Genomic DNA, 22,315 nt, shown 5'->3' with positions numbered 1-22,315 from the left:
GACTGTAGCACCTAGGCTAAGAAAATGGAGAGTGAGGTAATGAGTGAAAGAAGAGCCAAAACATCAGAACTAACATCAGGAGGAAATACGTCTGGATAAATGGAAATACTTGGCCCAAGACACCCGCGGACAAGACTTCGGTTATGGCATGTCCTTGAGTTTGCTGGTGGAGCTTCATGCCCTGAGGTTAATGAAGAGTGGGCACTGCTATGCCTTCTCGGATCTAGCCTGCGACACTCGTGGGGGTTGATGCCTTGATCAGATTGATAAGATCCATCAAATCAAGGAGAGCATGAGGAAATATTCGCCGAAGATTTGTTGTTAGTCTAGACTAGGTATTAATGAGCATCACTGATATCAAAATTGTGCTAGTCTTCTGTATTGTTGAACTCTTTAAAGTCCTTTTCTTTTGCTCCCACGATCTTTCTGATGATATCAATAAACCTTGATGATTGATTCTAATACTCAAGACCTGGTTCTCCCAAATAGCTGGTCCAGACGTTGAAGAGCCTCACTGATTGCATGAATGATACATTTCACTCTCTGATATCGCCAACATCCCATACTCCACTATCCATCCCATCTTGACCGCGAAGAAGTGGGATGCTGAATAACCGTCATTTTAGCCTCAACTCCACGATCCAACAGTTGTGGAGTTCATCCACTTTGACAACGGCCAAGCGTCTGGAACAGGAAAGTAGAAGCCCCTTCAAGACAAGGCAGATTCCGCCATCTTAAGCAAAGATTTGTACTATTGTTGATAAAGGGAATGATCGTCGTATCTCGTTTTGACAGGCTAGCTTGCAACATGGTAATTTTTCCGTCCCGCAAGGCGAAACTTTAAAAGATTAATCTGGCACGGACTATCCACTCATAGACGAAGCAGCATGAAGCAATTACTTCTTTGGGAGTCGTTGATCGAAGTGACATTCTTGGCGCATGAGCCGATCAGCCGAAACCTTTGCGTTGGTTTTTATGAAACTCATCCTTTCAAAAATAAGTCTTTGCTTCTTCTGGATCATGAAACACCGGATTATGCCTGTTATCTATGCTGAATGTTTCATCCGCCCTATTGGCGTGATTTAAAATCACCGACGGACAATTCAGTATAGGCATAATAGTAACCTTATTCTTAGTCGGTATACTCGCCGAGTCTATAAATGCTCCGAAGGTGAAGCCACCGAAACAGGCCGAGTTACGGGCCGAGTACACAAGGTCTCCTACGGAAGAAATTTGAATATAATTATTTACCGGCACTTTCCTTCTCCATTAACATATCCTCAAAACTTACATGCGTTACACAGGCGATGGCGGCGAGCTTATTCTTACCTACTGAAGATGTCAGAATTGAAGTTGCAACTGACCTTTGATTCCTAAAAGCCTTAGGCTTCCAAGTGATACAGTGCATATACATATCACGATTGGAATTAGCGAAGAGCTGCCATGAGTGTACAAGGAAAATCGATACCAAAATCAAGTTCTATCTATTTGAGGAAACCTCACTCTATGATTAATTTTATTACCTAGTAAAGACTATGATAACTCATCGAGATACATGGAGTCAAGAGTATCTTGCTCCACCTTCTCACGCCACACTTCGTAATTTTCAAGGAGTTTGTTGTGCTCTTTCTTGAGAGTTCTGGGGTTGTGGTTTTCAAAGGCCATGCTCCAGATGGCTTGTGCTTCGTCTTTTGCTGTCTTCCTTGCTGAATCGACTCCTTGAAAGTTGTTAGCTAGCCGTCTTCAACGCCGTTAGGTAAACTCACCAATATGCTGTGCCAGAACTGGATACAAAGCATATCTATCAAGACCATTGCTCGAAGCAATCTCATCGAGCATCAAGTCTATCTGCCCTTCCTTCCTCTCCTTCAGGCTATCTATCACTAAAGGCACCTGAGCTCGTGGGAAAATCATTGCCTGTGAGCAACATCCGAAAGGTTCTTTGAAAATTCCTGGGGGTGGGGGAAATAATGACGCTTTTCCCGACTGATACAGCAGTACTATCAGTCCCGGTACCAGTATCAAGGTTGTCACTGCGAGTGTCTCCATGTCAAGATACTTGCGTGAACTTCGCCAATGTCGACGTACAAGCCACACTGAGGCTGCGATTCCTATGTCGATGCCCAGGATTATCAAGAATTCGTTGTTTCCGCCAATCTCCCGACTCGACCACCCTGTTGATCTCTCTTGGTTGAAAAGACGCATGAAGAGCCAGTTGCTAGAGTCAGATATCTCTGACAGTCCTTGCAGAATTCTCATAAACCATCCCTTAGCAAGAATAATGTCATCCTCAAACATGCCAACGTATAATGCGCCAGTGGCGTAGCATCGTTCGAGGGCGTAAGTATAATCGAATACGCCTTTTTCCTGATATTTCCCGCTTTGCTCAAGGTCGCTCAGATGTTTCGCTTGCGTATCGTTGACATCGTAGGTGAAGATGTCGTCGGCTGCATGGTTTAGCCATTGGTGGTTCCAGCCGGGATGGCGTCTTGGATCGGTTTCCGCTATCAGGATGGATATAAGGAGGTCGTTTCGTTCTTCCTTCGAAAGGCCATGTACAATGCTCCCTATTGTCATCTGTTATCCCAATGAGCTTGAGCATAATCATCTATCTTAGGTAGTACTTACGGGGAGGTAATGTGTCTCACGCTTCACAGAACTGAGTGCTATGCAGAGAAGTTTGTTTCCATCTCGTACTTGGCCCGGGGCCGGCTTTTTCAGCTCCGGATACGAGTTTATTAGCTTCTCAACTTCAGCTTTCCGATGTTTCGAGTACCGTGTCTCGTATGCTCGTGCTTTATCGAAGAAGACACTACCAGGGTCACGGTAAAAATGAGTCTGTCCATACCAAGTCAGGCATAATAGCAAAGCGATGCATGTCGTAGCTTTCACGAGAAGACTGAGCATATTGGAGATATTGATTACTCTACAAGTCACGGTAGCACATCACAGGGCTGATCGCAACTTGTATCATATTTAAGAGCCCCATAAGTTCCGCTCCTTCTCGGTAGTAAATTACATGGCCAACGTGGCTACTCAAGCTGATCAAAGTTAAATAATGAGTAATTACTAACATTTCGAACGCCGCGGCCAATGACGAATTTGGAACACTGCCGGTTTTCGTATAATCCTACAACGCGAAGGATCTACACTTGTTTCGAAGGGTGTTTAGTTTCAAACTACAACCAATCAGAATATTGCTAGCGTTTAGAGGAAACGGAGCAGCCAGTCAGACGCGCGTCGGTGAAGATCACAACTAATGACGTTGGTGTTTTATTGGGAAGGAACTTTATAAATTTCCGATTCAGGTCCGAGCCATCCAGTAGAATCTTGCGCGTAGCCAAAGGTGACTCGGAGGGCCTCGTAAGGCTGGCTAAGCCACAAATTCAAGCGATAGGATTATTCGCTATGACCTCTGGCACAGTCGTTGAACAGAAGGTGATACAGTGTGTCTGTCAAGACCCATATTATTTTGAGCTTTGTCCACGACGGACTCACGTGGAATATCACGAGTTCCGTTGTTGGCATCCATGCTAGCGAGATGCTATCTTTCCTCTCCTACAGAAATCTAACGAGAAACACACAGTGGGACTCTGTGATGACTCAAAGTACACAAGAAACCAGCAATTGCCTTAGTATCGGGGAGTCTATTGTGATTTCATAAGCTGTATCTTCTCTTGACTTGCTGAAAGACGAAATGTTAGACCATCACGGGAACGTCAAGTAGGAATACGCGGAAGTGATGAACTGAGTCGGCACTTCTTAGAGATATTATTCTGGCTAGAATGCCTTTTAACTATGTAATAATCATTCGTTCTACCTATAGTAACTTGAATACATTGCTTGATGTGCTGGCGAGCTTCTTATTCGTGAATTGGGTCTTTTCGAAGAGTATTCTCTTTAAATAGCTTAACCTAGACCCTCAGCACCAGGCACCGGCTTGAGAAATCCAAGTAGGTAACAGAGGACTTCGAAGGGATTTAAAGAGAGGTAAACAAAGACTACCGCGTGGGTCTACCCTTCGAGCTATAAACTATCACATACTGTCATGTCTCTCAAGTTTATGGAGCTGGGCTGTTTTCCCTCGGTATCAAGCTTTGATATAGATAAACTGATCTGACCCCTTCTCAACAAGTAATTTCTAACATGGTGGCACCCTCGTCGTTTATTATACTCGAAATACTAACTCGCTATACGAGTGTTATCTACTTAGAGAAGCTGGTTTGCACTGACGCTAACTTACAGACACATTGAATACTTGATGTCTTTCTCCTCGGATTGACTCATAAGAAAATTGTCAAGAGATAACGACAAGCCGTTTCTTTACCGTCCATTTTCGTCTCGCCCAGGACGGTGGGACAGCTGAAAAGCTAAGGATTGCGATTCGGCGCCCGCATCGTCGGTTTACCAAGCAGGTCTCACGAAGCGAAGCGGCGACTCAACCATACATAATTCAGTGGCTTGAAACCAGTGGAACACTTAACAACACCACGTGTAGTGCACTCAAGTTAGCTCAGTCTGGAAGCTTCGGATGTCTCGGGACGTGGTCTTCTAGACTTGTCGCCTGAATGTCTGGACATAGCTGGGTTTCGATCTTGCGCAACCGACCTTGCTATCCTCTATCCCTGCTGTTTGGTCCAGAAAGTATTACAAGGGATGACTAGTCTCCGTCACTAACAGAAGGCTCGAGCATAAACTTTAAGCCACGAGGGTGACATACCTAGCTCACAATCTAGAGACTACTCCATAATGCCTCAACGATAGTCTGGAACCATTTACCCCAAATCACATCACCGTCGAATCGCAACACTATGACCCCAGCATCAGGCTATACTCGCAACGGACTCGTAGTTCCGCGCGTTTACAAAGTTGGAGTCAAAGCGTCCCCAATGTACAGCTAACATCTGATCACAGCTCCATAACACAAGATTAACGAAGGATTCATCTCAGCTGTATCTCAAATCAGGTGATATAAGGCCCGTATTCTGGGGATACTGCAACTGTGGTATGACAGACATGGTTAACGCCTGGAGAAAGATTCAGATTATGGGGTTGAGATTTAAGATCTCGGACCTGCGGAAACATCTGAGCTTCTTTATGGGGAAGATGACTCAAAAGCAGACATCAAAACAGCTCATTCCCTTTCTCATGATAACAATTTTCCACTATCATGATACCATCCTCCCACATCCCGAAATGATCCGAATAAAAAGCATACATGCTTATCAAGGTATAAGCGGAAGCATTCCACGTATTGGCAGGGGTAAGTTTGCCACAATTTGGAGAAGAAGGTTGCCAACGCGTGGAGAAGAGCTATATGAGTTATAATTGGGAAATGTTCTCGAAAACGCTAGAGGTGCGGGCGCTTGGGATGATAGGAGATTCTCGTTCGTGTCCCCAGTCTCGATGCATCGTCGGAGTCTGGAACCGTAGCACTTTGGACTCTGTTACATTGTGTTCCCGACATTTCCCATGCGCTATCTCCGACACGGGCCCTAATCTCTGTCTGTTGAACACGCGTAACAGCCCCAGATACCCCGGATCTCAGTAAAAAGTCAAGATTGCATTAACCTCGGGCATTCGAAACCCCCAGCTAGAGGTGTATCGTTCCCCTCAAGTGGAGTGGAGGTTGGAGATATCGTACGAGCCGCCACTAGAACGTCGAGACTTTGGGGGTCAAGAACCAATCAGTGCGATGAAGAGTGCGTCGATTCTTCTAGCCAATTACTTTGTTGGGTTAATGCTGCGCGGAGTTTGTGACTAAAGAAGCAGATGCAGCCTAGCCCCCGCGATTCAATCTCCAACCGAGCCGGGAATCCTTGTTCGCTTTGGGGAAAAGACGGAGGGAGGATTGACTCAGAAGACTCGACTCGTAAAGCTTTGACATGCTTATGTTGTCTCGTATCTCTAGCAGCCTTTCATAACATCTTACAGGAACTTGGCTGGTCTTCAGCGATAGCTTCAAATGGTTGAACCGTTGGTACTGACGATAGATGAAGTCGGCTGTGATGCGACGGATTTCCTCATCGAGAAAGCGTCTCGGCGCCAAGGCGATTATTTCCCGAGTCAGTCAAGACGCACTTAGTGAGGTCATCCCGTCGAAATGATCGCCAACCAAGAAAAACAGTCGGACTGCAAAAGTGACTGGCGAAAGAGGGACGATGTTACAGAAGTGCCACGGCGATCAACTTCCAGAACAATCCTAACTCACACAGACGATGCATGTAAGCATGGACCAACGAGGGATTAAACCAACAACCATCATGGGTCATCGTTACACTTCCAAGTGCACCCTCTCCTAGATGTGACCAAGAAACGCCAATACCTTTCACCTCCAACGCCAAGGTCACTTATCGAGATGGAGACTCGGCATGTATCTCCCCCAATTCTGCCTCCACTTGTTTCTGTTTTCTCTGTACTGAGTTGCAGCGTAAGCGGGGATTGTGAGAAAAAAGTTCTGCCTACATTCTGCCCTTGCTAGCCCGCTGGTGTTTCTAGGTGTTAGTTGTCTCTCCCCGCAGAGCCAGTGGGTGTGATGGCCCCATATTTCACAGTGCAAGGTAAGCTTAACAGGGAGCCTTAAAATGTTATGTCAAACCCTAACGTTAAAGTGGTATAAGCGTAAATTCCGGGGTGATCGGCAGTTACACTGAGAAGCACAGCGGTGCCGTATTGCCGAATAAGTCTGGCTCGGCCTCTCCGCACGGTTTTTGGAGGTGTCCACCTTTCGTATGTATGCAAACGGGGTTGTCATCTCGGTGGTTAATCCCATGTGACCAATTGTGTTTCATGGCTTCCAGCCCTCTTTTGTCGGTGATGGAGTGATACAGCGTCATAGGTAATGGCGAGAGAGGATATGTCATATAACGAGATACCAAAAACAAGCAAAAACACCGAAAACACTTGACTACGTAGTATTATCATCACATTATCTTGTCTGAACTTGTCCATTCGTAAAACTTGCGGATCCGTTGTCATCCTCTTTTCCCCCGCATACTCAACCTTGATCCTAGCCAACAAACCATCCTTCCTCCCTCCGTTCTCACCCGGCTCAACAAATGATAATCCCTTCTCCATCCCCATATTCCTTCGCTCTGCGGGGAACAGAGCAAGGCTAGGGTGGTCACCTCACTTTCTGTTCACGGGCATGATCCGCTAGACGAGTACCCCAACTTCGAGACCCATCCCCACGTCGACTGTAACTCTAGGGTTTTGTGTTGGTGCGACATGTTGGCGTGTATGCTACCATTACACTGCATAGTATGGTATGGCAGGGGAATGGCTAGTGATGCTGTAATCGGAGATAACACGTTAAGCTTGTTGCTGTGATCTGCGGCCGTGGCTGGCGTTCCGCAAAAAGGATATAAATCCCCCCTCCTCTACTCGCAAACTCAATTCTCCCCAACCATCATCAACCCCCTCACCCCCTTCTCCCTACAAGACCTGTATAAGCATCTTTACAATGGTCCAGCAACCATCTGCAGGCGAGCCCGCTGGCCCTGTGGTCAAGGGTGTCATTCCCACAGCTAAGCAAGCTCTCGGTGATCTCTTCATCTGGAAGCAGCGCGTCGTGATCACCAACGAGCATGGTGAAGAGACCACTGAGTGGCGGGACCCAGATCCCATCAAGAACCCCATCAGTCTGATGGCTCAGCTTTCTGGCAAGGATTGGATCTTCTTCCTTGTAGGATTTTGCGCCTGGACTGCTGATGCTTTCGACTTCCACGCTCTGTCAATCCAGACCAAGAAGCTGTCGGTCTACTATGACACCAGCAAGACCTCCATCACCACCGCCATCACCCTCACCCTCCTCCTCCGATCTGTCGGCGCAGCCATGTTCGGTCTCGCTGGTGACAAATGGGGACGCAAGTGGCCCATGGTCTTCAATATGATCATCCTCGGTGTTCTTCAGATCGCCACCATCTACAGCACAACCTTCCAGCAGTTCCTCGCCGTGCGAAGTCTTTTTGGCCTTTTCATGGGCGGAGTCTACGGCAATGCTATCGCCATGGCTCTCGAGTCGTGTCCGTAAGTCAAACCTACCCCAATCGAACTTGATTATGCCAAGTTTGCCAAGTTTTGGAGAATGCTTTTATTTCCGTGCTAATATCGCTCTAGCTCCAACGCTCGAGGCTTGATGTCCGGCATTTTGCAACAGGGCTATTCTTTCGGCTACGTCTTGGCTGCATGCGCCAACCTTGGCGTTGGAGGTAGCACTGAGAGTTGGAAGACCGTTTTCTGGATTGCTGGTAAGATATCATCGCCAATGCCTAGCATTTCATTTTTACTAACATCAATTAGCCGGCATCTCAATCGCCGTCGGTATCGTTCGTATCTTCTTCCCCGAGTCCCAACAATTCCTCGAAGCCCGCGCCAAGGGCAAGAAGTCTTCCACACCCGGTGCTTTCTGGGCAGACTGCAAGAAGATGCTCATCGCCGAGTGGAAGATGTGTGTTTACTGTTGTTTCCTCATGACTTGGTTCAACTACTACTCGCACACTTCTCAAGACTCTTACACCACCTTCATGTTGGAGCAGAAGGAGCTCAACAACTCTGCTGCTTCTCGTGCCTCGATTCTCATGAAGACTGGTGCCTGTGTTGGCGGTACCATCATTGGGTACCTCAGCCAGTTTGTTGGTCGTCGCCGTGCCATCATCGTCTCGGCTTTCATGTCCGCTCTCATGATCCCAGCCTGGATTCTCCCCACAACCGAGAGAGGACTGAGTGCTTCTGGTTTCTTCATCCAGTTTTTCGTCCAGGGTGCCTGGGGTGTTATTCCCATCCATCTCAACGAGCTGTCGCCTCCTGCCTTCCGATCTTCATTCCCTGGTGTCACTTACCAGATCGGCAACATGATCTCGTCTCCCTCAGCCCAGATTGTCAACGCCATCGCCGAAAAGACATTTGTCACTCTCAAGAACGGTGACAAGGTTGAGGCTTATGGTCCTGTCATGGGTGTCGCCACTGCTATCATTGCCCTCGGTATCATGTTCACCACCATGTTTGGTCCTGAGAAGCGTGGCCGTGCCTTTGAGCATGCTGTTGCTGGTGTCCACGACGAAAACCTTCCTCAACACCAAAAGAAGGATATTGAGACTGCTAGTGTTGAGCAAGTCGAGATGGACGAGAGAAACAAGAACAAGGAGGAGGCTTAAGACGAGGTGGTTGCCCAGAAGCAGCTAGCTTAGACATGGCACTTCAAGTGCAGCAATACAATCTCGATTACTTATGAATACAATCATCAATGGCATATTTGCTTCCAATCGCTCGTAAACATCACGGCCTCTTGTAGTTCCTCAATATCCTAGCAATCACGTCATGGTCTTGAGCCTCTGCAAACTTTGCTGCATAACAACACCTTTCCTCAATCGTGTCAGGTTCTTCGTCGTTGTCCAACAGAAGATGGACCATGTCAAGTCGGCCGTGTTCTGCCGCTCCTTCAAGTGCAGTTCTCCCATCAACCTCTGCTCCTTTGGCGCTGACGCGAGCCCCGTTCTCGACAAGGAAAATAGCCATCTTGATATTACCATTAATCGCCGCAAATTGAAGAGCGGTTGCCCCTCTTTTAGTCGCGGGTTCTGCATTGACTGCCATTGCGTTTTCAACCAGATAGGTCACAATTTCGTGATTCCCATGCTTTGCGGCGAACTGAAGAAGCGTTGCACCATCGGCAGAGGGACATTTGTCGATTGAAGCTCCTTTTTCGATCAGATATATGGCTGATTCAGTATGGCCATGGGCAACTGCAAGCCCGAGAGCTGTTGCACCGTAGTAAGGACTAACTTCTGCATTGATCGAGGCCCCATGTTTGACTAGATGCTTAACGATCTCAATGCTGCCATTCATCGCGGCGAACTGAAGAGCTGTTGCGAAACTTCCAGGGGCTGTTGCGTCAACATCGGCACCTCGATCAATGAGATGCTTTACCAATTCCAAGTTACCTAGATTGGCCGCCCTCTGAAGTACAGTAGCCCCCACTGTCGAGTCATTAATATCAGCGCCTTTTGCAAGGAGGAGTGCGGCGAGTTCCAGGTTATTATTGCTGACAGCCAATTTGAGTGCACTGGTTTGAACCGAGGAAGTGTTCAAGCTGGCGCCAGCTTCGACAAGAAGTGTTGCCAGATCTGTGTTGTCATTATGAACCGCCACTTCAAGTGCTGTCGTACCAGCTTTTGGTACATTGACATCTGCGCCTGCCTCAATCAGGAGCTTAGCCAGCCCCAGCATATTTCTGGTGACTGCTATTTCCAGTGCAGTGCTTCCGGTAGAAGCATTGACGTCGGCGCCTGCTGCCAGAAGTAATCGGCATCTCTCGAAATGATCATTTTGCCGAGAGTCTCGTGCGGCTTGTTCAAGTGGCGTACCCCACATGGAAGGCCTGTTAACATCTGCACCACGTTGAATAAGTAACTGGACGGTTGAGAGCGAGACAACCTTTTCAAGAGCAAGCCCAAGAGCGGTACATGTACCGGATATGCCGACCACATTTGGATCTACTCCTTTTGAGAGAAGAAAACTGGCAGCATCCTCATTTCTCATCTCGAGAGAAACGAGAAGCGGTGTTAGGCTGCCATCAACTAAGCAATGTATGTTTGCTCCATTGTTAGTGAGTAATTCTATGAACTTGTTATCGAATCGACATATTGCCTGCTTTAATGGCATTTCGGTTCCGGTATCATGATGACATAAGTTGCGACATACTACCAGTGATGGTTTGTTGGAATTGGCGCCAGCATTGAGTAAATGTTCCGCCATATAATACTCCCCTTGGTGCATTGCTAGCCAAAGAGATGTTGGACATCCAGGCTGGGCAAGATCCAACTCGGCCCCGGCGAAACATTCTATCAGCCAATCGAATGTTCTTTTGTTACCATTCCGGATAGATTCGCAAATCATAGAGTTGGCATTTTCTTCGGGGATGGCAAATGAGGCAGTGTCGAGAACATGAATAAAGTGCGTGAAGCCATCCCGGATGGCGGCTTTTATGGCCGATGAAACGAACTCTCTCGGCCAACGTAGCCCATGACAACTCCAGAACTCCATTATTATATCTAGTATTCGCCTGTCGCCTGTTGACACTGCTTCCTCTAGATAGTTCGTTCCATCGAGGATACTGAGACATCCATGGTGACTCCCGAGTTCCCACAATACGTAGGTCACAAGCTTAGCAGATCGCGACTTCAATGCGGCTTGGAAAATTGTCAACCCATCTTTCTTAGCGGCAGAGGCAAAGGGATTGCCGTCTCTCGTCAAAAGTAGCTTTAGGAGGTCAAGATTCCCAGATTCTGCCGCGGCCTGCATTGCGGTTCTCCCTGCAGACTCGCCAGGCAGAGAGTTGATGTCCGCCCCCTTTGCCAATAAGACTTCAGTAAACTCTATCTTCTCTCCTTCCTCCATTTCTGAGCTGCATATTAACTGCAGTGCGGTCCCAGTAGCTGGATGTCGGAAGTCAACGCCTGCACCTGCATCCAACAAGATTTTGGTGATTTCATGCTCATCCTCCTGGATTGACATCTGAAGAGGAGTCAATATTTCATTCGTGGGCAGAGTTATGTTCGTCTTCTTAAGCATTCTTGGATCGATGAATATGTCCAGGACTGCGCCGCCTTTGATAAGACGCTTGACGATTCCAACATCGCGAAAAGATATTGCGTAATGGAGAGGCGTCCTAATACCGTTCGTGTTGAAAGAGCCTAACTCTTGTTCCAGACACTTGATATCCTTATCGTCAAGTTTGTCGATCACTAAGTTCGGGCTCACTCCCGCTTCAATCAATATGTTGACCAGACTCAATTCCTGACGTTTGATTGCAGAGTATATCATCCAAAGACCTTCTGCCGGAAGCATCTTTAGGTCTGCTCCAGCTTCCAACATGAGTTTTACGAGGGCCAAGTCCCCATAATTGACAGCTTTGATCAAAGGCTTGTCAAATCCGAAATTGACATCTGCCCCTGATTCAATTAACATTTTTGCGATTTCTCCATCACCATCCCGGTTCAGGGCGTTATTGAGAGGGCTCTCGGGAGTGAAGTTTCCGGTGCATTGTACTTTTCCATTTGGATCGGCGTCAATTTGAAGGAGGAGTTGAACGGCGTCCCGGTTCTTTTCTTGTACGGCTCTTTGAAGCGCAGAGTATCTGCAATCATTTGGATCAATGCTATTGGGACTGATCCCAGACTCGAGTAAGAAATGCAGGAGCTCTATTCCTTTGCTTCCTTGAACTCGGAGCGCCACAAACAGAAGGTGTCTTGCAAATATTTCGAGTGTCGGTACACTCATTGCAAATAAACGCTTCATCTTAATGAGAAAGCCACTCGAGATGGCGACCTGGAGAAGCTCGTAGGCGGAGCTTTTGGTTTCCATCATATTATTGGAGCAAAGAAACACCAGCGAGTTGAAAATATTTAACCATGGTGGCTCTTGGTGTTGGACGATTTCCAGAGGATTATCCAACATTGGCACCAGTTTAAACAGCCGCTCTCCTTCTACGTCAAGGTGTTTCGAAAGATTGTCGGAGACAGGTCTTGGTGGCTCTGGCAATGGGAGACTTCCAGTAATCATTTTCCCGGTGGTATGGACGCTGGATAGCAATTTATTTGCCACTTCCCAGAAGTCAAGTGTCCCATTTTGTTGGTTTGGACTGAATAGTGGTGTTCGACTCTCAACTGCGTTGCGTCAGTTTTGAGATAGGACGGTTGGGGTAAGTACAAACTCACTTAGACTGTTGAGGCTTTCTCGGAACTTCAGCCAGGGGAGGCCGTTGATGAGAACGACCCTGGAGTTCGAAGATGGCGGTGTACAAGCAACCACCCCACAGGCGGTAGTATTAGCGACTTCAAACTCACCAGATTAGCAGGTGTTTGAATCCAAGCATGCTACACTTACATTCTTCTTCAACCTGCGAAACGCGGTATCTTCTCAGTGCTTTCTTTCGCCTCTTCTCCGAGATAACTTTGCCATTAATGCTGAGTTTCGTTAATTTTCCCTCTGCCTGACGCTTCTCGACTAAAGCGCTTGCATGCTGCCATTTTTTTTTGGTGTAGTTCTTTTCCAGTTTCCAGTTGACGTTTACTTTGCGAATGTATTGGGCCTTCCTATCTTCCTATTAGACGAGTAATACTAATCTGGCATCTTTTTACTCACGTAGCATGGAAGCCAGATTCCGCCATGATCTGGATAACCTCGTCGAGAGTCTTGTGTTGATCGGCGTACAGCTCAGTTATGCGTGCCCTTTGAGCTTCCCATAGAGCGGTCGGAATTCTTGCTGTTTGCGGCATGCTTAATAGATTTCAGTAGACCTCTGTCATAGTAAAAACCTCTGGTAAATGATAAGTGGTGCAGGTACGGTGCAGGAAATTGAGAATGAATGAGAGGGTTGGGCCTTGATGTACTAATTGACCCAGGTAACGATTTCACTGCCACGCTTTCAGGCACTCGAAGTACCTGAGTACCTGGTCAAAGCTGGCCTCTGTCCAAAATTCGCGTTCGATACGTACTCTTTCGGGGTCATCATGCAGCAGCGCTCCAGTGAGGCTGATTCCTCCCTCCGGTTTCTAATTGGCAGCCAAAATTCGCGTTTCCTCAATCACATCTGCCACGCAGCAATCCGAGCCAGGGTCTGTATTGCAGATCAAGATCAGATTATGACCAAGACAGTCTCTACCTAAGGTAGAATGCCTCAAATTACACTTTGGACCATCGGAATATGCAGCCCAAATAATAATATCAAAGTGATCTCAGACGCGAATATAGGCCAAGATCGTCCTTGTTCAGTTGTAACGTCTACAGAGGTGAACTTAATACATGGTTTCTATGAATAGGTAGGTTGAGATTCTTAACTGGGGACTTCATACGATTCCATAACATTGTCAATGATTTTGTAACGTAGCGCGAGATTGACAGCCAAAACTACCTAGAAGCATGGAAGAGTCAGGATAGGTTGGCCAGAATTCGTGTTTCCATTTCTCACTCAAAAGCACAATACATACCATGCGCGCCGCAGCCAAGAAACGTGTATCGGAGTCTTTTTCCCATCCCTGTAGCCTCAAACATTGTGGGCCAGCACAAGACTGCGGCCGGGCATGAGAAGAGAGAACTCTCCAGTTTACCCTATGGGATCGGAATTGCCAGACGCGGGTGCAGGCTGCGAGCGAGATGAACCAGATCGAGGACGTTTGACTAAGGAACTCCACTCTTCTCCCGCAGCTCAGCCCATTTCCAGAGGCAGATTGACGTACGTCAATTCGCACCCAACTACCCTTAAAGACTTCGCTGATCCCACCTTGGCCCCGACTCAAATGTCTCTGGCTTCCGCGGGCTTCTTTTAAATTGTCAACCTTCCACGCTGAAGAATTCCCAATCGAATACTCAAATACTCTATCTGCCTTTCTATCAAATTAATTACAGTTTTTTAAGTGCCAGTTCTCGCCGCATGGCCATGCCTCCAGAGATTATAGTCGCCATCGTTGGCGTGTTAGTCAACGTCCCCACCTTCATACTCGTCTTCTGGCACTGCTTCCGCAGAAGGCTACCGTCTAATTCTGGTCGAAACTTCGGTATTTTTTATTTCCTCTCGAATTTCTAGTTTTGAACTGACAGCTATTACAGAAGAAACCGTTACCCTCCAGTCTCCTACCTTGCACCCTCGACGTCTGACATTCGACACCCAATACGCTGTGGCCTTCCCATGCACGCTTCCTCTCATCAACGTATCGACACCTCGTCTTTGACATGATACCACACTCAACGTTCTTCATTATACGACCAGGCCATGTTATTCATCCCAAGGCCATTATACTCAACGTAACGATCAAGGACAACGAAAGCGATTGGCGAACTTGACATTTCTTATATAGACAACAATACACAGTTTTATCACTCCTTCTCACTCCTCCTCAAAGTCGTCTTGAATCCCACCAACTCAACCTTCCCAGCCTTGCCATCCTCACTCTCAAACAGCATCTCATCCAGTCCCAGAAACTCATACGCAGCTCTATCTACCATCGCCCAACTCATACAACTTGCATCCTCCCAGAACAACAACCCCTCCTGCATCCCAATCTGAGTCGCCGTGCCAATCCTAAACATTGCTCTCCACGCTGTCTTGTTCCCCGCTTTGAGATCTGTAGGATATAGTCGTCCAGATAGTGAGATTTTGGGCACGTTGGGGTTGAGCACTGAGAGGTAGTGAAGCCAATGTGTTGAGACGTCTGTGCCGCGGACTATCCACTTTGTGATGCTTAACCCAGGGCCGTCATCGTCAACATCGAGAACGAGAGTCGAGTTTGTATCTTCGTTGATGTATGTCCTTGCAAATGCCTTCTTCGCTTGGTCTTTACCCGCTGCTTCAAGTGCGGGCACAAGAACTTTTGTGATCATTGAGAAGAAAACCAGAGGAAGACCTCCCGCACTCTCAGGTCCTCCCACTAATACACTGATAACTATACCATAGTCAGGGATCATTGCAAAAATGGAATGATAGGTTCCTATATCGCCTCCTTTGGTATAAACAGTGACCACGCGTTCATCAGAGGTCAGCTTATTAGATCGCACAATCTCCCAGGGGGCCCCGATAAACTCTCCCCTGCCACTAGTAAAAGTCACAGGTTTGAGCCACTCGTTTGTCTCTGCCAGGTCTAAGAACTCGTGCTTGAGGATGGAAGATCCGAAAGAGAGGAGGTCTTTTGTAGATGAGTAGAACGAGCCAGCCCTGTACAAGTTAGCCAGATGTCAGTACTCACAGACGTGATGCAACTTACGGACTCAGGATACCGATAGAACTATTCCAGAAAGTATCGTCAGGTCCAATGGCTCCCACGGAGTCATCGGATTTCGAATAAGTCGTGCTATTCATCCCTGCAACATCAAGAACATTCTTCTGTACAAACTCTTCATAAGACTCTCCAGAAACTCTCTCTATGACCAAGCTCATAACGAAGAAGGCTACATTTGAGTATACGGGGTTTCCCCACGGTGCAAAAGTCGGAGGTCGTTTGCCAAAATTGTCCCAGAAGTCTTGCCACGTTAGTCAAAACCACAGGTTTTGGTGTGTAGATACTCACCTTGAACATCGCAGGGAGGAATTCCGACCAGACCGGCACATCCCAAGACATCATGTGCAGCAGGAAGACCGAGATCAGTCCAATTCCTAAAGCTCGTCAAATCCGTTACCACTACCACACATCAGTATCTCATTTCTCATTGAGCTCAAAACTTACGATCAGCAGGCATGCCTCCCATGTGCGATGCAAGAGCCTGCAGCGATACCTTGTCCCAATCAACTGTCGTGATCGCATTATTCTCACTCTGCTGCTTATTCAATTTCCTCAATTCAGGAACATATTTCGTCACCGGGTCATGCATGCCCACTCCCTGCAGCTTGAGCGCAGCGAGGGTAGTATACGCCTTCGAAATACTACCAATGCGATAAACCGAGTCGGCATCTATTTTGCTTGCGCCTCGAGGATCGAGATTTTCTGGCGTATGATGGAAATCCAGCAAGGGCTTGTCTTCGTAGATTGACGTGACACCGACTGAGACAGCTGTGCTGTGCAGGAGGCTCGAATAGGCCTTTATAGTCTCTGTGATAGCCTCAATGGCAATTTTCACATTCTGATGTGAGCTTGGGTTAGTTGGTGCAGGGAGGACTGGGCCAATTGGAGGACAATGGTAGTTCTTTGCAGCGAGTACATCGCCAGTGAGTAAAAGCAAAAGAGGGAGAGGCTGCACTGGGATCTTCATCATGCAAGTTGCTCAAAGACTGAAGAGATGAAGGCAGGACTCAATCCGCTGAAAATGAATGAAATGGATGAGCGAGCTTTATATAAATAAGACGGCGCGTTATCCTCCCGCAAGGTATATGATCCCCCGCATAACATCCTGGCCTCTAAGCAGTCCTCGTCAGTCTTGGCCTGGCGATCATGCTCTTTATCCCACTTACCCATTTAGGCATCATCCTGCGCCCCATAATGCTGAGAGCAGCTCAGCTACGAGACGAGTAGGTGGTTATAAGCAGCGATATACAGGCGACAGGAGTTAATGAATATGAGCCAGAATACTCTTTCAATTTAAAGATAGCTTTAGAATCATCTCGGGAGGTCTACCAAGATACGAGAATGGCTTCCTAGGTACTAACATACCCACCTAATTTTGGCCCCCAAAGGAATTCTGTGATTCAGTCGCTGGAAGGCAACAGTGAGGAGGTTTCAAGTAGTCAAACCAATAAACGAGGAAGAGAGTTAATCCCAACACTTTTGACTAATAAAACTCGTGCTTCGTGTAGTAGTGCCACTAAGCTTCTCGCTTTATAGGATCCGTCCGTCGCCATTGGTAACCATCCCAATATCCGGCGTATTGGTCCAAGATTGTATAATTGTTGTAATAATGGTACCTAATCCTCGGTGCAATGATCGTTGTGCCAAAGGGTGAAACGAGCCAGTTGTCTGAACTGCGTCTTCCAGAACTGTCATCGCCTCGCCATTGCCATTACAGTGTAGATCTTAGACCATCCGGGTCTGCAATTGGTTGTTCTCCTCCCTCAGTGTTTTTAACTGCTTCTCAAACTCTTTATTGACCCAATCCCAGTATCCTGTCCAGGTGCTGGCGGCACCAGCGTTACTGGTAGCTGCTCCAGCGTTGCCAGTCATGGCCTTCATCTTCTCTCCCAGCAGCGAAGTAACTCTGAGAATGCTCTTGTTAGCTTCCTCTTGTTTCTCTACATCCTGCTTCACGGCATTATCCTTCAGCTTGACCGAGAGGACAGTTCTGTACGCCTCAGCGATCGAGTTCAAGCGTCGAGTCGTCTCATCGGGGTCGATCACGATCAGCTTGGTCACCATGAGATTGCAGAGCTGCCTAATATCATTATCATCCTTGAGACCAGCGATGACACGATCGTAAAAGTCGATGTTATTGATGCGACTGAATGCAGTCTCCATCAAGGCGTACAGTGTCTCATACGCGCTCTGTTAAAAGTTAGTTCCTGTTCACAACGAGTTCATCGTTAACGCACCTTTCGGACCTCCAGGCCATCGTCGACGGTGTGCTTGAAAGGACCCATCATCACTTCCTTCACAAGTTCCTTCTTGATGACTGATTCTTGAAGAACAAATGGCATCAGTTCTCCCAAGTGCGGGTGGATTAGATCGGGCTTTGATCGAGCAGCTGTAGTGAGTGTGATCATTGCTAGTCGCCGAATATCCATATCGGAGTCTTGTAGCATTGTCAGAAGCATCTCAATTAGAACCTCCCGTAGCATCACGTCCAAAACCTCGTCACTTTCAGGAAGGGTATAGCGAACAGCCTGAACAGCCATCCCTCGAATACCCAGAGACTGGTCCTTCAAGAGAGCCTATGAAGAGTTAGAACATTCAGAACGTAAGGGCTTCGGCATGCATACCTGAAGCCGTGGAATGAAAACGGCAGGGTCAAGTGTGACAAGTCGTCCAACAGATTCAGCACAAACGACCTTGTTGTCGGCATTGTCGGAAGCCTTGAGAAGCTCGTCCCAGATAGCTGGGGCGTAGTTGCGTAGGTCAGTAGACTGCGCAGAGATCGATTGTAGGATTTCCTTGATGGACTGAATAAGGAGGTACTGAGTGTTTCCACCTTTCTGCATGGTCTTCAAGATGATGGGAAGGAATTCTGGAACATTGCCGGAGCCAGCCTGGCCAAGAGCCACGGCTGCCGAGAGAGACACCTTGTCTGGCTCCTTGTGGAACTGATCCAAGAAAAGATCCGGCTTCAACGTCGAGCTTGTTCCAAGTCTCTTTCCGGCTTCACCTAAAACGGCCAGGGCAAGACTGACTCGGGCTTCATCGTTCGTTTTAGCACTAGTATAGAGCTCCGTGACAAAGCTATCAAGCTTGACACCAACTGAGTCTCCGCCGGTAACGAGCAGAGTCCCAATAACTTTACCGACGACAGGAGGGTCACCTGCAACGCTGACGTCTTTCAAAAGTCCCTGCATGAGCCCCTGGCCGACTCCGCTCTCTCCAATGTTGCTGACTAGCACAAGAAGTTGTTCAAGAACGATTCCTGCGTGATGCTCCTTGAGCAGCTGCGAGATGGCGGCAATCATCTCATCAGTGACCACCAGCTCGGGGTGCTCGATCACCAAGTTTGCAAGGATAATTAATGTCGGTCCAAGGAGATGCGCGTCGCTGTTAACGATGATGGGCATCAAGTCGGTGACAATTCCTTGAATGGTATCCGGTTCCAGCTGACCCTTCGTGGCGGGCGACAAGACAAGGTTACGAAGAGCAATGATACTGGAGCCACGAAGCGACCGATTTGCTTTTCGTAGCTGTGCTGACAGTTCCAAACTAACATCTTGAACCCATGCCTTGTCCAGTTGTTCGGGGGTTCGGGCATAACGGGCAACGTTCTCCACAGCGCGGACGGCAGCAAGGCGAGTAGTCTCATTCTTCAGTCTCTCTTGCAAGACTTCCAGAGCAGTCTTCACCTTATCCTCAGAGAGAAGGGAAGATCCCTCGGAGGTTGAATTTCGCGAAACAAGGACTCCTAATGCATGGATGGCGCGTTGGCGAACCTCGGCATCGGCATCCTGAGCGGAGGACCTGTCTATAATGACGGTATAAAGCTTTTCCAGCTCAGCCTTGTACTTGGAAGCAGCATTGCGTGATCTTGGTGGGGTAATCGTCTTAACCAGCTCCTCCACGGTGCGGATAGCCTCACTTGAGATCTTGTAGAAACGATTGTTGGCAGCAGATGCCACACCATCGACAATCTTCGTAAGATAGGGCTGTAGAAGAGTTGACGAATGAGTCTTGGCAATGTCACTGATCACGCTAAGAGCAGTGATTCTCAAAGTGCTTGGGGTCGCTGAAGAGGAGCCGGAATGGGACGCCACTTGAGTCGAGGCGGATACAGCACCAGCGGGCTGGATAGCCTCAATTATAGGTCCAATGACTTGATCAAAGTACTCAGCCAATCCGCCATGTTGAACTGAAACTATGTCATCCAGAAGCTTTATGACTGCCTGCTTGGTAGGAATAGTCTTGCCCTTGAGTTGCTTGGTGGTTGCCTTGACGATAGACGGTGTAAGGCGAGCCAAGTCAGCTCGTGGACCGCTAGGAGGAATTTTCTCCAAGACGGGTGAAACCAATCCAGATCCTGACATGAACTGGGACGCAGAAGCGCCTCCGCCACTGCTCTGACGTCTTCGTTTCCTGCTGATTGGGATGCGGGTCTCGAATTCTGGCTCAAGATCGTCTAGGGAGAGGTCCGTTGTGGGAAGTCCTTCACCAGTCTTGCGAACCAAGAGCGAAAGTGCCGAAATGATCTCAAGGCGAACGTTCTCCTCTCGCTCAGAAATACGTTTTATAAGGTGAGGTGCCGTCTGGTTGTAAAGTACACCGTTCTCAAGCAGGTCACCACTGCCACGTGTTGAGATAACTGTGTAGATGGTCTTTGCAGCGCACCGTCGAACCTTCCAGCTAGCGTCATCGTCGTCGTCTTCAAAGCCATCGTCGGCATCGAATTCGTCGTCCTCATCCATTTCTTCATCTTCCTCTTCATCCTCCATATCCTCGTCCTCGTCATCCACGTTGTAGTTGGGATCATATTTGAGATATCGCAGGCAGGCTTCTATAGTTCCATCTGTGAACGGGCGCATCTCTTGAGGGCATGAGGCCAAGAAGGCATCTAGGGCTACCAAAGCAGCTTCTCGGACCTCGTTGAAATCTTGCCCGAGATCGTCTCCGTCGCTAAGCGCATCGAGATGTTCTTGCAGCTCCTCCTCGCTAAGTGCCTTGATAATCAAGGGTGCAGTACCGGCAAGATGGGGTCCAAATCGTGCGGGAATCGAACGGGCCATACTACCGAGGATCGAGATGTATAATCTTCTGGTGACGGGGGTGATTTGCTTCGTTAGGCCAAGGGTGATTCGCTTGACTACTTCTTCCAGGTGCTCGTCAGACAAATAGACTGCGAGCATGGATATAGCAACGACAGCCCTCTTCTTGACAACTGATGTGCCTTTCTCGCTTTCGAGTAGCTGAATAACAACCTCTTGCATAGCCTCTACTTCAACCTGGACAAGCATAGGTCCAAAGCATCTGACAACCTCAATCAATACGTCGACAGCTTCTGCGTTGAGGTCGCCTTCATTTTGTAGGAGTCCTTCGGGGACAGGAGGAAGAGGGACCCTGGGGTTCTTTGGGACCTGGGTTTTGGGGCCGGGCCCAATAAGGCGGGGGATCAACACGCGGCTGATGGCGCTATATGCTTCCTGCACATCGTTTGTTGGTGGGAGGCCTGGAACTGGTCGAGGGAGAGCGATGATGACATTTCGCAGGGCAAGTGAAGGAACAGCATTGTCCACAGAATTCTTAAGCTTCAGGGTCGAGAGCTTCTCGATCAACGGAGCGATAACGGGCATCGGAATCTTGCCCACAAATGGGCCCAGGCTGGTAGCCGTTAGCACTTCATAGATTGGATTGTCCGCTTGACATACCACTTCACTGCGAGGTTCTGCACCTCACCATTTTGATCGTCCAACACCTTGATGAGACTATCAACAGTACGAGCGGCGATATTATAGTCATGGTGCAGAAAGTCGGGCTTAGCGATATGCAGGAGTTGAAGTAAATCGTTTAGGGCCATGAAACGGAAGTCGGGGTCATTGTCACTGAGCTTTGTAACGTGGCCCATCACCGCCTGCGGCGTGGCACTGATTTGACCAGAAGCCATACTGAGCGAGCTTCACGATGGTGTGAGCTTGATGGTTTCAGATCATAAGCGCGGGGTAACGGATGGAGGGGTATTGAGGAAGTTGATACTGTAGAAGGAGAAGATGCGATCTTGGTGCGTTACAGCCCAAAGATAATAAACTCAAAGTAACAGAAACGCTATTCGGAGTGATTGGTACAAAGATTGAGAGTTTGAGCTTCCTCCAGGCAGACGGAAGAAGGTCGGAGCTCTCGAGGTGTTGCCCCGCTATGACATCCGAGCTGTCACCCCAGTGCGGGAGGGAAGATCGTCGGTGGTGGCCCGGCATTTCTTTGATCCGTTATGATCAACGACTTCACCAAGTCTATAGGGTATTCCCATTGGATTCACAAGTTCGGTGAACTACATGTAACAAAATGCACAATGGTACGACTTCAGGTCAGCCAATGTTACCAAAAATGATTTGTCTGATACGCTCAAATCGTTGCACGAATTGAGCTCAGCAGGAGCTGACCTACAGTCATTATTGAATGTGCTTGTCAAACATCGTCTCCTCTCTGCACAATGGAATATACGTTTAGTCTAATCACCCTAAGTTCCAGTATTCAGCATTCAGAGCAGGTTT

At 48.0% G+C, this 22,315-nt stretch overlaps 6 protein-coding genes; 2 read left to right on the top strand and 4 right to left on the bottom strand.

Moving 5' to 3' along the window:
- Positions 1–1,533: 1,533 nt before the first annotated feature.
- Positions 1,534–2,907, bottom strand: FFUJ_13120 (uncharacterized protein; the record flags this gene model as incomplete). XM_023575766.1 has 3 exons in its annotated part: positions 1,534–1,718; positions 1,767–2,577; positions 2,629–2,907. 3 exons carry the CDS (start codon positions 2,905–2,907, stop codon positions 1,534–1,536), a joined length of 1,275 nt encoding a protein of 424 aa, XP_023429026.1.
- A 4,555-nt stretch (positions 2,908–7,462) lies between these two features.
- FFUJ_13119 (related to carboxylic acid transport protein JEN1) lies at positions 7,463–9,155 on the top strand (the record flags this gene model as incomplete). XM_023575765.1 has 3 exons in its annotated part: positions 7,463–8,028; positions 8,119–8,249; positions 8,302–9,155. 3 exons carry the CDS (start codon positions 7,463–7,465, stop codon positions 9,153–9,155), a joined length of 1,551 nt encoding a protein of 516 aa, XP_023429025.1.
- A 121-nt stretch (positions 9,156–9,276) lies between these two features.
- On the bottom strand, positions 9,277–13,277 carry FFUJ_13118 (related to ankyrin; the record flags this gene model as incomplete). XM_023575764.1 has 5 exons in its annotated part: positions 9,277–12,665; positions 12,717–12,833; positions 12,886–13,021; positions 13,073–13,094; positions 13,144–13,277. The coding sequence occupies 5 exons, from the start codon at positions 13,275–13,277 to the stop codon at positions 9,277–9,279; spliced, it is 3,798 nt and encodes a 1,265-aa protein (XP_023429024.1).
- Positions 13,278–14,437: 1,160 nt separating this feature from the next.
- FFUJ_13117 (uncharacterized protein) lies at positions 14,438–14,729 on the top strand (the record flags this gene model as incomplete). XM_023575763.1 has 2 exons in its annotated part: positions 14,438–14,555; positions 14,608–14,729. The coding sequence occupies 2 exons, from the start codon at positions 14,438–14,440 to the stop codon at positions 14,727–14,729; spliced, it is 240 nt and encodes a 79-aa protein (XP_023429023.1).
- A 145-nt stretch (positions 14,730–14,874) lies between these two features.
- Positions 14,875–16,740, bottom strand: FFUJ_13116 (uncharacterized protein; the record flags this gene model as incomplete). XM_023575762.1 has 4 exons in its annotated part: positions 14,875–15,709; positions 15,759–16,014; positions 16,062–16,172; positions 16,218–16,740. 4 exons carry the CDS (start codon positions 16,738–16,740, stop codon positions 14,875–14,877), a joined length of 1,725 nt encoding a protein of 574 aa, XP_023429022.1.
- A 758-nt stretch (positions 16,741–17,498) lies between these two features.
- FFUJ_13114 (related to TBP (TATA-binding protein)-interacting protein TIP120) lies at positions 17,499–21,711 on the bottom strand (the record flags this gene model as incomplete). XM_023575760.1 has 4 exons in its annotated part: positions 17,499–17,963; positions 18,011–18,349; positions 18,398–21,428; positions 21,476–21,711. The coding sequence occupies 4 exons, from the start codon at positions 21,709–21,711 to the stop codon at positions 17,499–17,501; spliced, it is 4,071 nt and encodes a 1,356-aa protein (XP_023429631.1).
- Positions 21,712–22,315: the final 604 nt, after the last annotated feature.

Source organism: Fusarium fujikuroi, chromosome FFUJ_chr04 (assembly GCF_900079805.1).
Source record: "Fusarium fujikuroi IMI 58289 draft genome, chromosome FFUJ_chr04".
NCBI lineage: Eukaryota > Fungi > Ascomycota > Sordariomycetes > Hypocreales > Nectriaceae > Fusarium > Fusarium fujikuroi.
This window is presented reverse-complemented; position numbering and strand designations above follow the sequence as displayed.